General features: G+C 41.6%; 1 protein-coding gene across 3 annotated transcripts in view; it reads left to right on the forward strand.

Moving 5' to 3' along the window:
- The window catches only part of ABCC3 (ATP binding cassette subfamily C member 3), a 47,281-nt gene extending 27,801 nt beyond the window's left edge, over positions 1-19,480 (forward strand). For 2 of the 3 annotated variants that reach the window (XM_053994937.1, XM_053994938.1), the window contains 20 exons: positions 1,143-1,346; positions 2,555-2,701; positions 3,099-3,186; positions 3,979-4,045; positions 5,191-5,317; positions 5,635-5,811; positions 6,652-6,819; positions 7,539-7,722; positions 8,626-8,731; positions 9,399-9,552; positions 10,967-11,174; positions 11,972-12,282; positions 13,016-13,215; positions 13,314-13,440; positions 14,386-14,487; positions 15,449-15,595; positions 16,525-16,683; positions 17,052-17,218; positions 18,186-18,380; positions 19,048-19,480. In XM_053994937.1, the coding sequence (XP_053850912.1) occupies positions 1,143-1,346; positions 2,555-2,701; positions 3,099-3,186; positions 3,979-4,045; positions 5,191-5,317; positions 5,635-5,811; positions 6,652-6,819; positions 7,539-7,722; positions 8,626-8,731; positions 9,399-9,552; positions 10,967-11,174; positions 11,972-12,282; positions 13,016-13,215; positions 13,314-13,440; positions 14,386-14,487; positions 15,449-15,595; positions 16,525-16,683; positions 17,052-17,218; positions 18,186-18,380; positions 19,048-19,156 (3,147 nt within the window). In that variant the 3' untranslated portion in view covers positions 19,157-19,480. Of the gene's footprint in view, positions 1-1,142; positions 1,347-2,554; positions 2,702-3,098; positions 3,187-3,978; positions 4,046-5,174; positions 5,318-5,634; positions 5,812-6,651; positions 6,820-7,538; positions 7,723-8,625; positions 8,732-9,398; positions 9,553-10,966; positions 11,175-11,971; positions 12,283-13,015; positions 13,216-13,313; positions 13,441-14,385; positions 14,488-15,448; positions 15,596-16,524; positions 16,684-17,051; positions 17,219-18,185; positions 18,381-19,047 lie in introns of those variants that run through there. The other variant, XM_053994939.1, reaches the window with a different exon arrangement.
- Positions 19,481-19,635: the final 155 nt, after the last annotated feature.

Below are 19,635 nucleotides of genomic sequence, written 5' to 3' on the forward strand. Positions count from 1 at the left end.
TTAAGGGAAAAAAGCCTTCTGTCATTGTGCCAGTGGCTTCTTCATACCTCTGGAGCGAGCAGCTTTTGGGACTAGCAAGAGGTTTCTTTGTCTCCATATCCCTTCACCTGGTGTCTTCCTCTAGGAGTATCTAGAGAAAGGCAAATAAATGCCGTTCTTTAAGCTGCAATGAATGTTTTCAGAGGTGGCAGCTAAAACCTGACAGTTTGAATTTTATGCTAAAAGCTAGTGTTGATGTTCACTGCTACTTAGCTGGGCCATATTTCATTTATTATCTAAAGGGAAATTGATCCTCTTATTCCTTTCTTTGTAGTCTTAGTTCTCTCTAGTCAGGGAAAGCTGAAAAAAATACCAATATAACACTGCCCTCTGGCTTTGTGCTAGAAAAAAATCTAATAATTGGCTTGTGCTATGCAGCCTATCAGACTGTTTGGAAGACTAAAAAATAAATGAAAAGCCAGTCTCTTGGTGCAAAAAAAGGTAAGAGTTAGATATAAATTAGGACTTTTAAGCACAGCCTTAGTAACAGAGTGATATTATTATATGCCTCAAAGAGAAGGCTTTTTAAATCTATTGGATGCTGACATGTTAGTAGTAACATTCCTTTTCTCCCTTGCCCATTATGAGATGCTTCAAGCTGCATAACTTGCTGTACATAATGTGTGTGAATTTTGTCTATAAATTTGAGCAAGGATATTTTTATTTTAATAACTGAATGAAACACTGTATTTTAATATATAGGAAAGAAAACCCTAGAAGTAGCCACAATTTTCAAGGGATAAAAAATAAACTGTGCAAACAAGGAAGAAAAATATCTGAAGAAATCAAAGGAAATGATAGGGTAGTATTTCTGTGAAGTGGCTGAATCTTTCTTTAAGATGGGTTAAAAATGTAGCTCTTAAGAGTTAAAATGAGTGGAAAGCTTTTGTACTCTGCTTTCCAGGCATTTCCTTTGATTTCTCTTGTCTTAGGAGATAGACTTTAACTTGCACAATAAGCTGATAACAGTCTGGTTTTCTGTAATTACCTTTTGCATCCTCTTCAGAAATAGCCTGAGGGCCACCACAGCTGCGAGACATATGTTGAAAACTCTCCTGTAGTCCTGGCTGTGACTCTGTCTCCTGTGTTTACCAATAACCCAGGTGGAACAAATGCGATACAAAGACTCCCGCATTAAATTAATGAACGAGATCCTGGGTGGCATCAAGGTGCTGAAGCTCTATGCTTGGGAACCATCCTTTTCAGAAAAGGTCCTGGAGATCCGGAAGAATGAGCTGAGAGTTTTGAAAAATTCTGCCTATCTCAACTCTTTGTCCACCTTTGCCTGGATCAGCGCACCCTTCCTGGTAAATTAAATTTGCATGGCTCTCTAAGCTGTACAAGTGCACCCTTGAAGGATAAGCCTGAGGCTTTCTGCTTGCTAATGTACATAGAAATAAAATGTAAAGTTTTTAAAGAAATTATTCACATGCTTTGATACAGAGTTCCCTGTTCTCAAGAGCCCTTTTGTTAATCAGTATTAAAGTATTTTGTGATAAAGCCTGCCAGTGAAAGCTGGGAATAGCTGTCACAGGAGAATTTCCAATCACTTCAAAGTACTTCCCATAACAAATTAAAACTAGAATTTGAAACCTTAGAGATCTGTAAATAGCAAAATAGCAAAAGAAACTTTAATTGAGTCAGTCAGGACAACGTCTGTCTTTAGCTCTCATTTCTACCTTCATGTTGCAGCTCGTTTTAGTGAGAAAGGGAGTTGTTAAATTAGTCTACAACTCAAAAAAAGAGATTGATTTAATGTGAAAACTAAAGCCCAAATGATAATGTTACCAACTCTGAAATGTATTTTCCTCAATTTTGTCTTTTCCTCTATTTTCTACTTCACTGGACTGTGATCCCTTTTGCAGAAACGGTTTTGGTGAATAAAACCATTCAGATAAGTCAGTGATCAAAACTATTCCCAGCCAACTTTTCTGGAGATTTGAGACCCAGCCCGGCAGGAATTATCTGAACAGCCTGGAGGTTCTGCTCCTTTCATAGTTCCTTAAAGTCATTGCACTTCCTTCAGTGCACATTCCTGTTCCTGCTCATTGTGAGTTTGCTGCACAGGATGATCCTTCCATGGTGGATGGCCCCTGTCATACAGCAAATAACTTGGATTTTACTTCCTTCTCTATTGATTAGTGAATCTCATTTGCTTAGCCTGCAGTTTACAATGGGGAAATTTGCTTGGGTGGAGCTGGAAGAAATCACAATCCGATAACAGCTTTTCCTTTTTATTTACCTAAGTCCTGTAGTTCACCTCTTGAAACTCTTAGTTCAACTGAATGTAGCCACTAGAAACCTGACAGGTCTTCTATTCTGTGTGCCCTTTTTCTGTACCTGCTTGTCCATAGGACTTGACATTTTTAAAGCATGTTGAAAAGGTCAAAACCAAGGAATTTTCCCTGTTTTGTGGTTGGTACTTTTATTTCCAAGATGCCTATCAGGACTGAGTGCTTTTAAAATGTCAGAATATACCAGACATCTTGCAGTAAACTCCCTTTCTGGCTTTCAGGTAGCACTGACAACATTTGCTGTGTATGTCTCTGTGGATGAGAAGAATATCCTGGATGCAGAAAAGGCTTTTGTCTCCCTGTCCTTGTTCAATATCTTGAAGTTTCCCCTCAATATGCTTCCACAAGTCATTAGCAACATTGCACAGGTAAGGAGGGCCTGGAGCACAGGTTGTTCTGAAAAACTTGAACTGAAAGAACATATCCTTGATTTCTGGAGTGCAGAGATCTCTTGCATCTGCCTGTTAGCTGGTTTTCCTTTTAATATCCTTTCTTTCATCATGTCCTGCATTGGAAAGCCTGTCATCTTCTGAATGAGCCTATGTGAATTTTGCTTTGCTCAGATAAGCTCAGCTTGGTGTGATAAATTTCACAGTTAAAAAGCTTGAATCTCAGCATAAGACTCATTGCAGGGGAAGAATGACTCACTGTTCAGGAAGCCCATGGGGGAAAGCTCAAGGCATTGTGCATACTTTCTTTTTCAGTAGTAAGAGCATTAAGTCCTCATTAAAAGAATGATGAAATAATGTCATATTCTTTTCTTAGACAAGCGTTTCCCTAAAGAGAATTCAACAGTTCCTGAGTCATGATGAACTTAATCCAAATTGTGTGGAAACAAAAGTGATTGCACCAGGTAAAGATGTTGATATTTTTCTAAACTATGCAAATGCAGCAGACATATCTCTTGGAGTGGTTGAGCTATGAAAAAAGCCAAAAAGAAAATAACAGTGATAATCTTGGGTGAAAAAAAAGGGAAGAAGCTGCTGCTCTGAAAAGTGTTTGGTATTCAGGCTGTGTGGAAATCAGAAAAGTTTCTGGCCATATTTCTGAGCTGGTTGGGCATGAGTTTGCATCTGCAATGTACCGGATGCTAACAGCACTGAATATGGAGTGCATCTGCTGACTGTGGACAGCAAGACTTGTTCAAACCTTTCACACTGCACAAATATTCAAGAACTTTGTGAACAATTTTGATTACTTCTGTTCAAAACAGAAGTAGCCCCAAACAGTTGAGCAAGCCAGGTTGTGGCAAGCAAAAAGCTGCAGAGTGTCAAAGTTAATCTGATAAATCAAAGTAAACAGCATGTAGTGATCTACTGATATGAAAAGAGTGTTTGAAGTAAAGTTGTGGTGATGCTGAACAGCACGTGTTGAGAGCAGCCCCACCAGGGCAGGGTGAAGCAGGGCATCTTTCCAGCTCCCTAGATCTATCAAGTCACAGTGTATAGCTGAAGCGACAGTCATTTATTGTCACTGTGACAAAGCCTGTCATGTGACCCACAGGCATAAGCCTGTGCTTCCCATGCCAGCAGAAAAGGCAAGTGCAGTGTGTATAAATAAAGATCCTTCTGTCAGCCTTTTCTCAGTTGTACTGTTGTGACTAACACATTTCCTGCCTCTCTGTTGTTGTGTTTTTGCTACACAGGCAATGCCATCAGTGTAAGAAATGCAACGTTCAGCTGGGGAAAGGAGCTGAAGCCAACGCTGAAAGAGTAAGATTTCTTTGTGCAGTTGCAATGCAATATCTACCTGGTCTCTGGCTCTTGGGAGGCCTGTTGGAAAGGTGTCTGGTAAAAACCATGCATCACATGTCAGCATCTCTTCCGCCTTTAAAACTTTAAAAATGGAGCTCGTGCCTCATGGCCTTAAGCTTTATAGAACAGGGCTGTAAGGCTTTAACTCCCCAGCAACCAGCATAAAATAGTTACATATTGAAAGACAGGCTCCATAAATTCCTTAAATAGGCATTTTTTAACTGAAGCATTGTATAAATCAAATTGATCTGATGGATTCGGAGGACAGTTGAGATGTCTGTGTTTGGACCTAGGTGTGCCAGCAGTGGTCTGTTCCTTGAAGAGGCTTGTGGCAGATTCATCTCTGTGGCAGTGGAACGGCCATCTTCAGACTGTAGGGGTGAATGTTTTACGCATTTGCCTATTTGAATGAACAGAAACAAAATTTGCCTGGAAGCATATATACATTCTGTTATGCATCACGATCTATGTAAATAGAAGTTTGGCTTGATTTCACTAGTGAAAAGCACTTTGACAGCAAAGAGACTGTGTCCATCAGTCATTTTTGTATCAATTCGCCTTCAGGGCCTAAAGGAGTAACTTTAAGAACACAGTGGGGAAAACAGTAAAGGATTTTAATTGGGGAAGTCCCATTTTTCATGTGTCATTGTGAATCCTATTTACCAGGAAATACAGGAAATACAGTTCTAAAGTGGTTTGAACATTTTTAGATGGGACGCATTCACTCACTACTTTCATACATTTGCTTTTGGTTTTAAAATCAAACCCCAAAATACTTCTGGAAGAGTGTCTGTTTTCAAAATTATTATTAACTCAATTTGACTTGCTGATGGACTGATACAACACAGCAAAGAGTCTTAGAAGGCTTGTTAACAATCCTACTGCTTTAGCAACGAGCAAGATAAATTATGCTGGGTTTTCATTTGCTCCTCAAGTTCTGGTTACAGTTGATTGTATGCAAGAAAGGGAGGAGAAAACCAGTGACCAAGTTTGCTTATTATATCCAGTCAGGCTGTGTCTGGGTATTTCAGCCCTGGTTCAAAGACCCCTGATGTCTTTAGTAAACTAATGTTCAATTAATTTCCAGCCTATTTCCTCCACAGTATAAATATGTTGATCCCCAGTGGTTCTTTGGTTGCCATTGTTGGCCATGTTGGCTGCGGGAAGTCTTCTCTGGTGTCTGCTCTCCTGGGTGAGATGGAAAAGCTGGAAGGAGAAGTGGCTGTGAAGGTTGGTGTTTTTTTTATGAAACCATTTAATGATGGTAGGGAAATGTGCTGTTTATGCCTGCCCTTGCTTAGAATGCACCTCAGGCTCCAGAGGGAATTCTAGTTGCTCCTCTGACAGCTTGTCTGCATGTTTGAGTTTTGCCCACTTTTGTATGAAGTTACTTTCCTGATTTGATCAACGATACATGAGCAGTTAGCACACATATACGTATAATGTGAATGTATAGGAACCAGGAGCTATATACATACTGAAGATCTTACTCAGACCATGAATTCCTGCTTGTGATGAGTCAGAGATTTTCTCTCTCCTTTCTCTAGGGTTCTGTTGCTTATGTGCCTCAACAAGCCTGGATCCAGAATGCCACACTGAAAGATAACATTTTGTTTGGCCAAGCTCCTAATGAGGAAAAATACCAAGATGCCCTGGAGTCCTGTGCTTTAAAAACTGATCTGGAAGTGCTGCCAGGAGGAGATCAAACTGAGATAGGAGAGAAGGTAATTTTTTTTAGGTAGATTTTTTTTTTCCAAGTCAGACCTGTCTGGTGATTCCTGCTCTTGCTAAGGAGAGAATACTGTAAAGTCAGCACTTCATTTGATTTGATCTTCACAACGGCACCCTGCTACAATCAACAACAAACATGCAGGGCAGTTGTCCAGAAAGCACTTTATTTGAATATTTTCTTAACTTTGGGCCTGTGTGTGTATTGTGGTGCAGAATTACACATCCAGCCCTGGAAGATCAGAGTGCCCTCTATTTGTCATGAATTGTAAAGGTGCATCTGTCCGGAATCACTGAAGGCCTTCCTTTTCCTGTAGGGATAAAAAGGGAGGCAACACATGTTTGTGCTTCAAGTGGAAAAAAAAAATATCATCCCTTAACACATTTTGATGAGAAATATTTACATCTGTGTTTACCAACAAAGATATTCTTTTTTCATAGGCCACTAAGTTTGAGCTAGATTTCATGAAATGGTGTGGAGATGGGGATTTGTGTGTAAAAGGAAATATGTGGAAGATGTTCCAGGTGCCACAGCCCTGCTTTGAAATTTGCATTTTACATCCTGGTTGACAGTTTTACTTTTTACAGTTTTGTGTTTAACAGCTCCCTTTAGGAGCTTATTAAAAAGAGACTTACTGCATCTCCAGTTTGCTGGGTGAGTGGAAAATTTGTCAGTGAACAGGCAGATCTAGAGGCATTCTGTGCCTGTCTCTGTGTGGGTTATTCTCTTCAGTGTCTCATGTTTCAATTTAGCACCCAAGTGCTGGGCTGGGTGAGAACCATGAGAAGGCAGAGCTTTTGTGTGACATGTTTTGTTCTCTCCTGTCTCCCTCCAGGGCATCAACCTGTCAGGGGGGCAGCGGCAGCGTGTGAGCCTGGCCCGTGCTGTGTACAGCAGCTCAGATATTTTCCTGCTGGACGATCCCCTGTCCGCCGTGGACTCACATGTAGCCAAGCACATCTTCGACAAAGTCATTGGCCCAGATGGGGTCTTGAAGGGAAAAGTAAGCTGGGGTTTAGATACTCTTAAAAATGCACACAAACTCAGGAACGCAGAAGCTGTTTCACCACCCAGACCTGAGTGACAGCTCATTCCTGAATTTCTGTGTGTAGCTGGCAACGTGGGTACCTTTCCTTACAGCCCAGGCTGTGGTGAAACACTGCTCACACATGCCCAGGAACGCTGTGGTCTGGTCAGAACGTGTAGAGGCAGAAACCTGCCCTGTCTTTTAAAATCCGTCCTCTATGAGATCTGCAAAGAGCAAGGCATGTGCTGGAACATGCACAGGTTGGTGGTGTTAATTGTTGTTTCTTGGAGGCAGCACAGCCAGGAAGCTGCACCAAATACGGATGTTACAGAGGACTTTGGCAACAACAACCCAAAGTGCAGTGGCTTTGCTGCACCTTCCACTCCTGCTGCCATCTTCTCAGATCATCTTGAAGCTCAAAAGGGAAGGGCTGCAAAGAAAATCATCATAAGGGAGGGAGGGAATGATAATTCAGTGTGTTTACTTTCCTCTCTGTTTTTGTCAGCAGTAGGAGCAAAGTGAGTTTATGTACATCATGTCAAGCTGATTTGCCTAATGTGGACAGTGTTATTTCACTGGGCATTTCACCTTGACACAATAATTCATTCCCTGTCCCAAAAATGTATATGGCTTGCTGAGTACTGTCAGTCAGCAAATGAAAGATATGTGTTTTTTTTTTCCTTTTCCCTATCCAGACCCGAATCCTGGTAACCCACGGCATTAGCTTCCTACCTCAGGTAGACCATATAATTGTCCTGGAAGATGGCAAAATCTCTGAAATGGGATCTTACCAAGAGCTTCTGAAACAAAACAAGGCCTTTGCAGAATTCCTCCGGAATTATGCACTGGATGAAGACATTGAAGAAGATGAACCAACAAGTACAGTATTATTTTTTCTTAAAACATGTCTTCTTCTGTTAACAAGATTACAGATATTTTCTCTGTAAACTGTCCCCTGGTTATTCATGGCATTTTCCTTTCTGTACTACCATGAAAAGTATTGTCTGTGGCCAGGTCTGTATTACTGAGAAATCTTTTCACAAATTTCTTTCAAAATTTCATGTGGTTTGTCCTAGAAAAAAGCAATTCTTGTCTTAGAAATAATTTTAAATTTGGGATTTTATTTTAGAATTAGAAAGGTCAAGCTCAGCAAGAAGACACAATGGCCAAGAATAAACTGGGCTTGCTATCAAAGGGGCTACCCAGAGTCTGGTGTGTTTTCTCTTTATATGTGGGGTATTTTTCATATAGCAAAGTCCAGATGACATTTTAATCCTGGGTTGCTTTTGAGCTTGGTTTGATACTGACAAAATGATGCAAGATAAAAGCATTCATGTGGATGTTTCCCCTGTGATAGTGTTCCCACGCTCTGTTAATACAGCACTGCTGCTCTCCAGCCTGGCAGAGGAGCATGCATGGCACCTTCCAGCCACAGCAGAGGCTTGCAGGACTCCTGAAGTGACTCCCCCAGCCCAGGATTATGCCTAGAATGTGCCCAAGAAGTGAATTTAGCTAGAACCAACTCTTAACACAGGCAATAGCCTGGCATTCTGATGGGTTAAAGAGATGTGATAAAAATGCATTTGGCAGCCAACCTGCCTCACAGAATCTTTGCAATTTCGTTAGAAGTGATTCACGGAAGGGATATACACAAAGCTAGGGGGGAGCTTATGCACTATGATTTTCCTGCAGGGGTTTTCTTTTCATGGCTCTTATTTTGTATAGCCACCTTTCTCCGTGCTTTCCTGTGGCAGAAAATTGAGGTGTGATCTTGTCTTGCAGTGCTGGAGGAGGAAGAAGTGCTGCTGGCTGAGGACACCCTGAGCATCCACACAGACCTGGCCGATAACGAGCCCGTGACAAACGAGGTCCGCAAACAGTTTCTTAGGTAAACACGAGGTCCTTGCTTTTCTAGTCTGTGTCTGGGGTAAAAAACATCTTTCCAGATGTCAATCACATTCTGCTTCTTCATCTGGGCTTCAGTTTCCTCAATTTCCTCTCATAAATAAATTGATTTAGTATCCTTCTAAAAATAAATGTGAACACACAAGATCAAACGTCTATTTCTTCAGTCTGGACTGAACTAATTTCTAAAAGCAGCTCTCTGGTTCTCAGGTGACACCGTGTGTATTACCCACACAATGGTGAACTGCTGCCAGATGTGTGAAAAATAAATTCCTTGCATTGCACCTTTTAATTGGGAGCCTTGGAAATCTTTGAAGGTTTCTATAATCATACCCATAGGTGCTGTCCAGCTACTGCTGATATGAAAACAGAGAAGCTCAGGGTTTAGTTTGAAATGTCTGCCTTGCCATGAAGCCTCTAAAGGCCTTTCCTAAAGAGCTCAGATTCTGCCACAGCCTTTCTTAGATCCTGTGTTTCTGGCATCCCTGAACATGCAGAGAGGTGGTAGAAGCACCCACAGCTGTGAGTGAGGCTGGCATGGGAACTTAGTGGAAGAGCTGGGAATAAATCAAATTCACTACATCCCAGCCTTGCCTTAGCACTGCCACAATATGCCCTTCTTCTCCTAATGACTCTTTTGTTTTAACTAGGCAACTTAGCGTAGTGTCTTCTGAGGGAGGAGAATGTCCCAACAAAATGTCAACAAAACGAAGAGTCTGTGAGAAGAAGCCAGCAGAGCCTCCTCTTCCAATAAAAAGTGCTAATGAGAAACTTATTCAGGCTGAAACCACTGAAACAGGCACGGTATGTTTTGATTCCCCCCTCCCCTTTTCTACCTTTTTTTTTTCTGTTTGAAAAAAAAAAATCCCCTTTATTTTAACATTAGATCCAGTTCTGTTAAATATGTGTATAAATCACAACTGCAGGCCTTAGGCATTAATCTGATGGCCAGTGATCATTCAGATTACGGATTTTGGCAGAGATTTTGGCACCTAGCTAGTCCTATATACTTAGGAGAACAAAAAAAAAGGGGGAAAAAAAAAACTCTTCCAGTTCCCTCCATAGTCACCCAATACTGCAGAGCCCTGCGTTCCATCAGCCCTGCCTTTGCCTCGCAGGACTTTCAGCACTGTTGGTTTTTAAACTGGTTGCTGCTGAGTCCAGCTGCAGCACTAGGTTATACGAACCTGTTACACCCAGCTGCCTCTGGGTGGCAGTGAGGCTGTTCTGCCTAAATACCTGCCAACCCAAGTACAGAGAACTTTGTGCTTGTACGTACAAAGGAGTTGTATTCCTCCTGAGTAGGGCCAGGGAGAGAAATGGGAGCAGGAAAAAAGAGAAGATGGGAACACAAAGGTAAAAGAAAGGAACAGAAAGGAGCAGCAGATGGAAGAGGAGCAGGGAGGTTTGATTAAAAAAAAAGCCCCTTCCCTCCACTTCAGAAGGCTCAGTGTGTCCTGTTTAGCCTGATGTACATGGTCCATGGCACAGACCTGCTTTTTCTGTGGGTTATTTTAGCCTTCAAAGTCACTAATCAACAACACTTGTTCTTTTAATTATTCCTCCTTACACTTATTTGTAAGGACTGAGTTTCGTCCTGAGTCTCTGTCTCTTTTTGCTTCTCTGCCTTTTTGCACTACCTTAGAGACAGCATCTTTACTTACTGCCATAAACATCATCTGTTTATGTTCTTGTTGGAGTGCATTAGCATTTGGTACCTCATTTAAGTTGTTGTGAAGACACAGAGTGGAGGTATGTTCAACATTTTTCCTTAAATAGGCTATTTAAAGTTGTCTTGAGTACGATACTCCTGCCAAGTTGCTTCTACTTCCTGAAAGTCTTGGCTCCTATTCCCATCTTTTGCTGCTATTTGATCTGGCTTCTTTCTTTCCTTTTTTTTTCTCTGCCCTATAGCATAGTCTTAAAAACTAAAACCCCACAAAAGTAATGAAATAGCGATCCTCAGCATGGACGAGAAGAATATTTCAGAGATATTTCTAACTTTTTTTGAAAGCCATCATCCTGACAGGGAGCTCAGGCAGATGAAGCTTTCTCTGTGGTGTTTAGGAGTTCAGGCAGTTTTGAGTTAGGCTGGTGTCAGAGTGTGTTAAAGTTTTGTCAGCAGTTCCTCTCACAAAGAATTTTTCTATCTCATAATTCTCTCTAAACTCCTTCTTGTGTGGGTTGTGCAAACCAGCTTTAGTGTGTGATTTTGCAGGTAAAGCTAACAGTGTTCTGGCAGTACATGAAGGCTGTCAGCCCTGTCATTTCTTTGGTGATCTGTTTCCTGTATTGCTGTCAAAATGCTGCTGCCATCGGGGCCAACGTGTGGCTCAGTGACTGGACCAACGAGCCGGTAGTAAATGGGACTCAGCACAACACAGCCATGAGAATTGGGGTCTATGCTGCCCTGGGCTTCTTGCAAGGTGAGAGCAGGTAAAAGCATCATGCCCCAATGTTTTGGAATGAGGTATTAGGTCAGAAAGCCATGGCACCAGTTGCTAGTGGTCCAAAAGGATGGTAGCTTTAGATCATATATTAGGAAGACAATATTTACTGCACTGGAGGTGAGGCCCTGGCACAGAGTGCCCGGAGAAGCTGTGGCTGCCCCATCCTGGAAGTATCAAAGTATCCAAGACCAGGTTGGATGGAGCTCTGAGCAGCCTGGGATAGTGGTGGTAGGGTTGGAACTGGGTGATCTTAAAGGCCCCTTCCAACCCAAACCATTCTGTGGTTCTATGATTCTGTGAAAATTGCCCCCCAGCTCCTATGCTAAGCAAAGGAACTCATGTAACCTGGAGCTACACAGTCTGAGCTCAGCTCAACACTTTCAGTTTTGTTGTGAAGCCCTTGGAGGGGGGAGGGGGTTGAACAGGTGATGTGGAAGCTTTAGAGGCAAGTTGGAAAGAAAACATGAAAAGTTCAGTGCAGAAGGGGATGAAGGGTTGGAATGAAGTTGTAGCATTAGGACATCATGGAGGATTGTGGAAAACAGCAGGAAGATGGTTGTGTGTCTGTTTTCCATAGAGAGGATGGTGAATCCTGTGGATGTTCCTGTGCCTTAGGCAGCAGTGGATGCAGTGCTGATGTGCACAGGAAGAAAGGGTGGGCAGGGAATAAAGTGAAGCAAAACAAGCTTGGAGCACAACAGGAACTGCCAAGGGTCAGGGAGCTGTGAATCGTGGACATCATGGGGATAACACATCTGCTCCTCACCTGCCAGGGCTCATAGTACTGATCTGCTCCTTCACCCTGGCCATGGGGGGCATCAATGCTGCCCGGACCCTCCATGCTGCACTGCTGGAGAACAAATTCCACACCCCACAGTCCTTCTATGACACCACCCCGACTGGGCGCATCATCAACCGTTTCTCTAAGGACATCTATGTCATCGATGAAGTCATCCCGCCCACCATCCTCATGTTCCTGGGGACATTCTTTACCTCCTTGTCCACCATGATCGTTATCATAGCAAGCACTCCGCTCTTCGCCGTGGTTATAGTCCCACTGGCAATTCTCTATTTCTTTGTTCAGGTAACAGGAAAAATGTGTAACAACTATTGCAATTGTTCCATTCCTTTTGTTTTTTTTTTTTAAGGGAAACATTGATTTGGGGGGAAAATGGAAATACTTGAAATAGCTATGTGTTTATATAAACAAAACATTATTTATTTTTCTCAGAAAAAGAAATGTCCTCCAAGATGTGGCCGTGAAATAGATAGACATAAACTTTTTTAGCTTTTAAGTAATAAAAGTAAGCTTACTGCTAGAGCCAGCATTGCAATGCATGTCAATATATTAAAGTGTGGATATATTTGACATACTGATAAGTTTCCAAGGTAGTGAGGAATTAAAATCTTGAAAATAGAAAGCATCAATTTTATTGATTTCTGAGGAATAATCAAGCTTATTTTACAGACTGTAAATAGAGACCCAATAATGGAGGTGCAAATGCACAATTTGTTTTCTTGGAAAATGAGGCTCCTACAAGTGGATTCATTCTGCTAGATTATATTAACTAAATTTAAAGGGACATAAATAAATTCAACTTTCAGTCTACAGAAATTGCAGTTACCCAATACTCTTTTGTGGAATGATATAAAGGTAACTTTCTTGATATTCTTCTTAATTTTAGACAATATTTTAGGGGGGTTGAAGTGCATTAGTAGCAATCTCCTTTAAATCCTATACCTAAGAAATTCTTCACTGTTAATTTAAAAAGTGAAAGTATTTCATGAACCTTTCAATTTCCTGTGAAAAATGGCAGCGATTCTATGTTGCAACCTCCCGCCAGCTGAAGCGCCTGGAGTCTGTGAGCAGATCCCCTATCTACTCCCACTTCTCAGAGACTGTGTCAGGGGCCAGTGTCATCAGAGCCTACAGGAGAGTGAAGGCCTTTGTGGACATCAGTGATTCAAAGGTAGATGAAAATCAGAAGAGTTATTATCCTGGCATAGTGTCAAACAGGTAAAACATAATTTCTTGATTCCACTTAGATAACCCTGTTTGCAAAATTGGTCCCAGGCAACCTTTTCCTACACTGCTTACCCCTGCATTCTTCCCAGGTGGCTGGGCATCCGAGTTGAGTTTGTGGGGAACTGCATTGTCCTCTTTGCTGCCCTTTTTGCTGTGATTGGTAGGAACAGCCTGAATGCTGGCCTGGTGGGACTGTCAGTGTCCTACGCATTACAGGTACATGTTACAGCTTTATTAGAGGGGTTTACATTTTTGTAGATGATGTGGATATATTAGCAATAATCTAAGTGCTTGCTAAAGCTGGAGTTAATAAGGAAAAAATTAAAATGAGTAGTGGGATGTTTGGAAAACAGAAATTCACACTGGGTGCTGAAATCACCAGCAAGTTCACACGAAGGAGGATCTCAGGGCACTTTGGGAGCATCAAGGCTGTGCTGCACCTCAGTACCCTCAGGGGTGGCACATGGGAGACCCAGGAAGTGCCAGAACATCAAGAACGGACCATTTGAGCAGTGTGGCTTAATGTATTGTACATCAATCCTGCTGTGCAGCACATTGGTGTGTCCAGGTAATTACAGGCAGATCAGTAGGATTTATAATTAGACAAGGCAAACTGTAGTGACCCAGGCTGTGGAGAATGTAGCAGATTTAATGGCCTCAGTCTTGCCAGAAGCATTTTAGATACCCTGAGTGTGCAAAGTTGCTGTTAGCAGTTTTCCAGTGAAACACATGATTTGGAGAATGACTTCCTTCCAACTTTTTTTGAGAGGACCAAGTGTTAAATCAGCAAGAAGCATCATCATAATCTTATTCATGAGAGCACTTGGTAATCTCTATAGTTCTTGTCCCAGTAACTGTATTAACGTTAATGCAAATGTAATTATCTCATTTGTAGCATTAATGTGAATCCATGTCTTAATAGCAGTGTCTGCTGATGTTGGAGGTTTTTGGGGTTAGCTTTTTCTGTGGCTTTTTTTGGAGGGGTTTTAGTGTTTTGTTCATGCTAAGTTTTTGTTTGTTTTGAGGGGGGTTTGTTTTGGTTTTGGGGGGGGGGGGTTATTTATTTAGAATTTTTATTTTGTTCTGTTTGTGTTGTGTGTTTTTTTTATTGTATGTATTGATCCTCTGTGGGTAATATTTTGTTCCTTGTCTTCCCCCAAGGTGACCTTGTCTCTGAATTGGATGGTCCGAATGACTTCTGAACTTGAAACCAATATTGTGGCTGTGGAAAGAATAAAAGAGTATTCAGAAACTGAAACAGAGGTCAGCTACCATGAGTCCAGCATGCTCAGCAGCAAGATGAAAATTTTAATGCACACATTTACATGTTCTTTCTTGAGGCTCTTGAGAGATGGTTCCTGCTCTGAGAGTTACCATTTAACCTGAACAATGTCATGCTCTGAACTGTAATTTTTTTCTATCGCAGCTCCAAATTACTATTGCTGTCATGCAGCCTGTGCTTAACATCTCATTTTCTGCTGCTGTGAGTGGCTATAGCACAGGAGATGAGTTTCACATCAGAATATTGGTCCCTTTGTGTTTGAAGTGTTTGATGCACAGTCTCACCTGTGCAGCTGGTGCCATGGTCTTGCTCATGAGCAGAGCTGCAGTACAATCATCAGGTCTTACACATGTTTTCAATAGTACTTCTGTTTAATCAACTTAATCAGTCCTCACCACCCATGAGAAAACATCTTTAGGAACACTGTACTGCTTATCCAGGAAATCATCCAATCACCTACCTTTGTTGCCAAAGACTTCTGAAGCTGGCAGGTGGAGCTGTGCCAGGAAAACTCCTCTCTGGACACACTGGTTTGTTAGTCCTATGTGCATACTAAGAATTAAGAAATGGAGGAGAGCTGCAGTAAACAGTTCTGGAGATCAAATATTTAATCTGGAGCAAAAAAGGTAGCTAGACAAGATGTGTGATATGTGTTATAAACCAGAGCTTGAGCTGGCAGAAAATCGGCAGTGTTCTGTTAAAGTTGATGGGAAAATATTCATATCCATTGAGGATTCATCCCTCTGTGCTCAAGAGTTTTTTCCTGTTAACTTCACAACAAAGATAAATGGGTGGATACTTAGGACCCAATGTTTTTCCCCCATTATTATAAATTTATTTGATCATGGAGATTTCATTATCAGATAAAATGCTTTTATCTGAGCTTGAATTATTTTTTTTCTCAAACCTATGTGAGGCATTTCTGACTTCTCTTTTTCTCAGGCACCCTGGATCATTGAGGGCAAGAGTCCCCCAGAAAACTGGCCATCCAAGGGAGACCTGGAGTTTGTTAATTATTCCGTGAGGTACAGGAAGGGCCTAGATCTGGTGCTGAAGGATCTAAACCTCCAAGTGCACGGTGGGGAAAAGGTGAGTTACCAGCTGAATGTCTGCTAGATCTTTGCTCTGGGTCTCCAATGACAACTGTGGAGTAGAGGAGAGGGTCTAGAGGAACACTGATGCCAGTGCAGGAGCCAGCAGTGACACCTGTGCTGTCCATGTGCCAGCATCCTCCTGGCTGGAAAGCAGTAGAGTGAATTGCATGGGACTTTCTGGACTTTCCAGTTTGTTTGGCAACAGGCTCCCATACACCACGTAGGCGGCACCAACGCAAGTGACAAAAACTCAGTGACAAGAATGCTTTTCTGAAGCAGTGCAGATGGGAGAAGGAATTCCATTTTTTTCTGCTCTTTGACTTCCCCTGTGAAATTTTTGGCATGGAAGCAAATGACATTCTTTGCTTCCTTAATCAGGAAATTGTCTTTATTCTGGGAGATTCATTTCTTCATGCTTTGATGAAAGTTCTGAGGTTTGCCTGATGAAGACAGAATAATTAGCATGGGAAAGTCCTTTCCTGAACAGGCTATTGCTAAAAAGTAGAATTGCCCTTATTCTAAGCAGACAGGATGACAGCATCCTTCTGGCATGGAAATACACGTGCTTACCATGAAGAAGGAATTGCCCTTCGAGAGCCTTTATTTCTTGTCCTTGATTGACTGGACCTACCATGGGTGTCCCAAATCACCCAAAGTTATGTAGGATGGCTCTAGGCCTGTGTTATTCATTGTATTCATGACATATGATATTTATATGGAATATCATTCCAATTACATGAATGGCAATAAGTACATTACAGTGTACCCAGGGTTTGTCGGGAAGGATGGGACATTCTTTCTTAGATTCATATCTTCAGTGAAACCACTTAGAAGACTCTTAGAGGGTTGTTTCGGAGTTTTTTTGCTTGGTGTTGTTTTCTTCTTAACTATGTGCTTTGTTGTTAAACCTGCAATTTGTTGTAGATTGGAATTGTTGGCAGAACTGGCGCAGGGAAGTCCTCCATGACCCTCTGCCTCTTTAGGATCCTGGAAGCTGTAAAAGGGGAAATTAAAATTGATGGCGTGAAAATTTCAGAAATTGGTCTCCATGACCTTCGATCGAGGCTAACAATTATTCCTCAGGTACTGTTTCTGTGTGTCACAATGAAGGACTGTTTTCTAGCAGTTTAACAAACCATAAATAATGGTTTATCCAAAGAGGAAAATGTTTTGTTACACTCAGAAAATTGTTTCAGAAAAACAAACTATTTATACTTTAACTGGTCTCATCCTGCCACCTTATAAACTCAGTGATAAAAAAGAATTTAGGATAAACCATCTTTAGAGCTGAAAGTTGAGTTTGAACTGTATAATGTAATGTATTTTCAGAGAGGATGGGATTGGGAGGTAGCCTACCTGCAATGCAATGGACACCTCAAAGCAGCAGCCCATAGTATCTGTACTTAAAACAGCTAAAGCACTTGTCTAATGAAAATTGGTTTTATATCCAGGATCCTGTTCTCTTTTCTGGAACACTGAGGATGAACCTGGATCCATTTAATAAGTATTCAGATGAAGAAATATGGAAAGCACTTGAACTGTCTCATTTGAAGAGGTTCGTCAGCAGTCAGCCATCCATGCTGGACTATGAGTGCTCAGAGGGTGGAGAGAATCTTAGGTAAGGAATGCTTTGACTAGAACATACACTGAGCTGCCATTCAGCTGTGATAGTGGGTGACACCTGAGCACAGGCTGACACTGGTCTGTCATATCTGAAATGATTCAGACACCTGTTTCTGTTCCAAGAAAGCCACCAATATTCAAAGATTTGCCTCCTCTTTTGCCTCTGCCACAAATGATCTGATTCTTCTCCCAAACCCAAATCCCATCTTGTCAGAAAGAAGTTTTAGGATGACAGGATATTAGGGACAGGCAGCCCCTTAAACACATTTTGGTAGGAAGGGAAATGCCATGATAACATTACTGCTGTGCTGAGAAAGAGTTCTCTGCCTGACACTTTAGCAATGTTTATTTTCCATTACTATTTGAAAGGCCCATGAAGACATGACTGGGGATGATAAAATGCCATGTTCTGATATGCTTCTTTAGCTTCTGAGGCTGTGGTGTCACCAGATTGCTTGTGATGAATGTTCAGCTCCTTCCTCATGCTGCAGACACTCAGAGACTGAGTCTGGGCTATGTTTGTGGCAGAGGAGGAAGTCTGGGTTGCTCAGATATACGTATATATTTTATTTTTTATGGTAGAAAGGACTTGTAGCCTCATAACATTTTCTTTTCCTTTTTATTTTATTTTTCCCAAGTTTGCGTATGCTCAGTGTTATCAAAACTGTAAGTGTTTCTGAAAGCTTGGGTAGAAATGTTGTCATTAGCTGCCCTGGTTTTTGTCACTGTGATAAAAGGCACATTTGGTGGCTCTGCCAGCACAGGGCCAGGCAGTAAGTGATCCTATCATTGTTAGTGTAGGCAAGCTGCAGCCTGCATGGGTGAGCTATGGGGCTGACAGAACAGACAGCTTGCAAAATATTTTAGGGGTTTTTGGGTAACACGATGAGCGACCTGCTGAGCACAAGTGCCTGTGAGCAGTGGGGGAGCTGGGGACAGTGAAAGGCTGTCTGTGCTTGCAGTGTTGGCCAGAGGCAGCTCGTGTGCCTGGCCAGAGCTCTCCTGCGCAAAACTAGGATCCTGATCCTGGATGAAGCCACAGCCGCCATCGACCTGGAGACAGACGACCTCATCCAGATGACCATTCGGACACAGTTTGTGGACTGCACAGTGCTGACCATTGCACACAGGCTGAACACAATCATGGATTACACCAGGTAAAATCTCTCAGTAGTGTGTGGAGGGCTCATGGATTTGCTGGGGATGTGAAGCAGTACTTGGAGGGTCTGGTTTTTCTCTAGACATGAACACTGGTTCTCTTGTCAGGCAGTGTGTAGGCAATGATGCACTATATTATCCTAGTATTTCCAGCCTTGGCTTCATCTCTGTTAGCATAGGAAACAGGTTCTATATTCAAAAACCAGATCTGTGCAGAGGACACTGGCCAGGGACACTCCTGGCACTGTCTGGAAGCTTATGGAGCCTTGTTAAACCAGCAGCTGCTGTAACTTCTTCACTAACAGTATTTTAATTACTTGAAAATATATTTGTATTCTTCATGAGCTTTTATCTCCTTGGCTTTCTGGAACTATAGTTTCAGTTCCAGATGCTTTTTTCCCCTCTTCTTGCCCCCTGGGAGACAGTGACTGTCCTTTAACTTTTTTAGTCAATCAGCAGCTCAGAGAGAATGTTTATCATCTGTTGTGTTTTAACATGTGAAAATAATTGAGGAAAACAAAAGCAAGGCAAAGATTAGAGAAGTTTGCTTTGTGACACAAACAGGTACCTTGTGAGGAATTTTGTGACACATCCTTTGTGTCACAAAATTCCTTTGTGAGGAATTTTCTGACACATCTTTCCCCCACCATCTTTTGTTTTGTACAGGGTTCTTGTTCTAGACAACGGGACCATAGCTGAATTTGACAAACCTGCAAACCTTATAGCAGCAAAGGGTATTTTCTACAGTATGGCCAAAGATGCTGGACTGGCATGAAGAGAAGATCCCATGGGTTTTGGTTTGGTGGTTTTTTTTTTAATATTCCTGACTTGCCACAAAAGTGACTTGTGAATGTACTGTAATTTACAAAACAGTTTTTGTAATAGACTCAACTTGTGATATGTGAACAAAGTATTTTACAATTATAAGGACCAAGAAGTGAATTTTACTTTTTAAAATATTTTCTGTATACATAAAGTATTTTATTACATGCTTTTTTCCCCAAAGAATGACAAATATTCTGCCAAGAAAACGTACACAGCACAATTATGTACTGCATTCAGGTTTGTAATTAGTAAATTATATTAATGGTACAAAATACACCTGAGTTGTGTGTTTTCTGCATAAGGATTCATAGGATTTGAAGTGAAAAGACAGGCCCAGTTAAGCTGACTCAGCTAAGTAACAGTGAAATACTGTGTAATCTCTGAGTGGTACCAACCTGTTCCTTTCAGTATTTCCCCCAGAACAAGGGA

The sequence above is a fragment of the Vidua macroura genome, chromosome 19, assembly GCF_024509145.1.
Source record: "Vidua macroura isolate BioBank_ID:100142 chromosome 19, ASM2450914v1, whole genome shotgun sequence".
NCBI classification, from domain to species: Eukaryota; Metazoa; Chordata; class Aves; order Passeriformes; family Viduidae; genus Vidua; species Vidua macroura.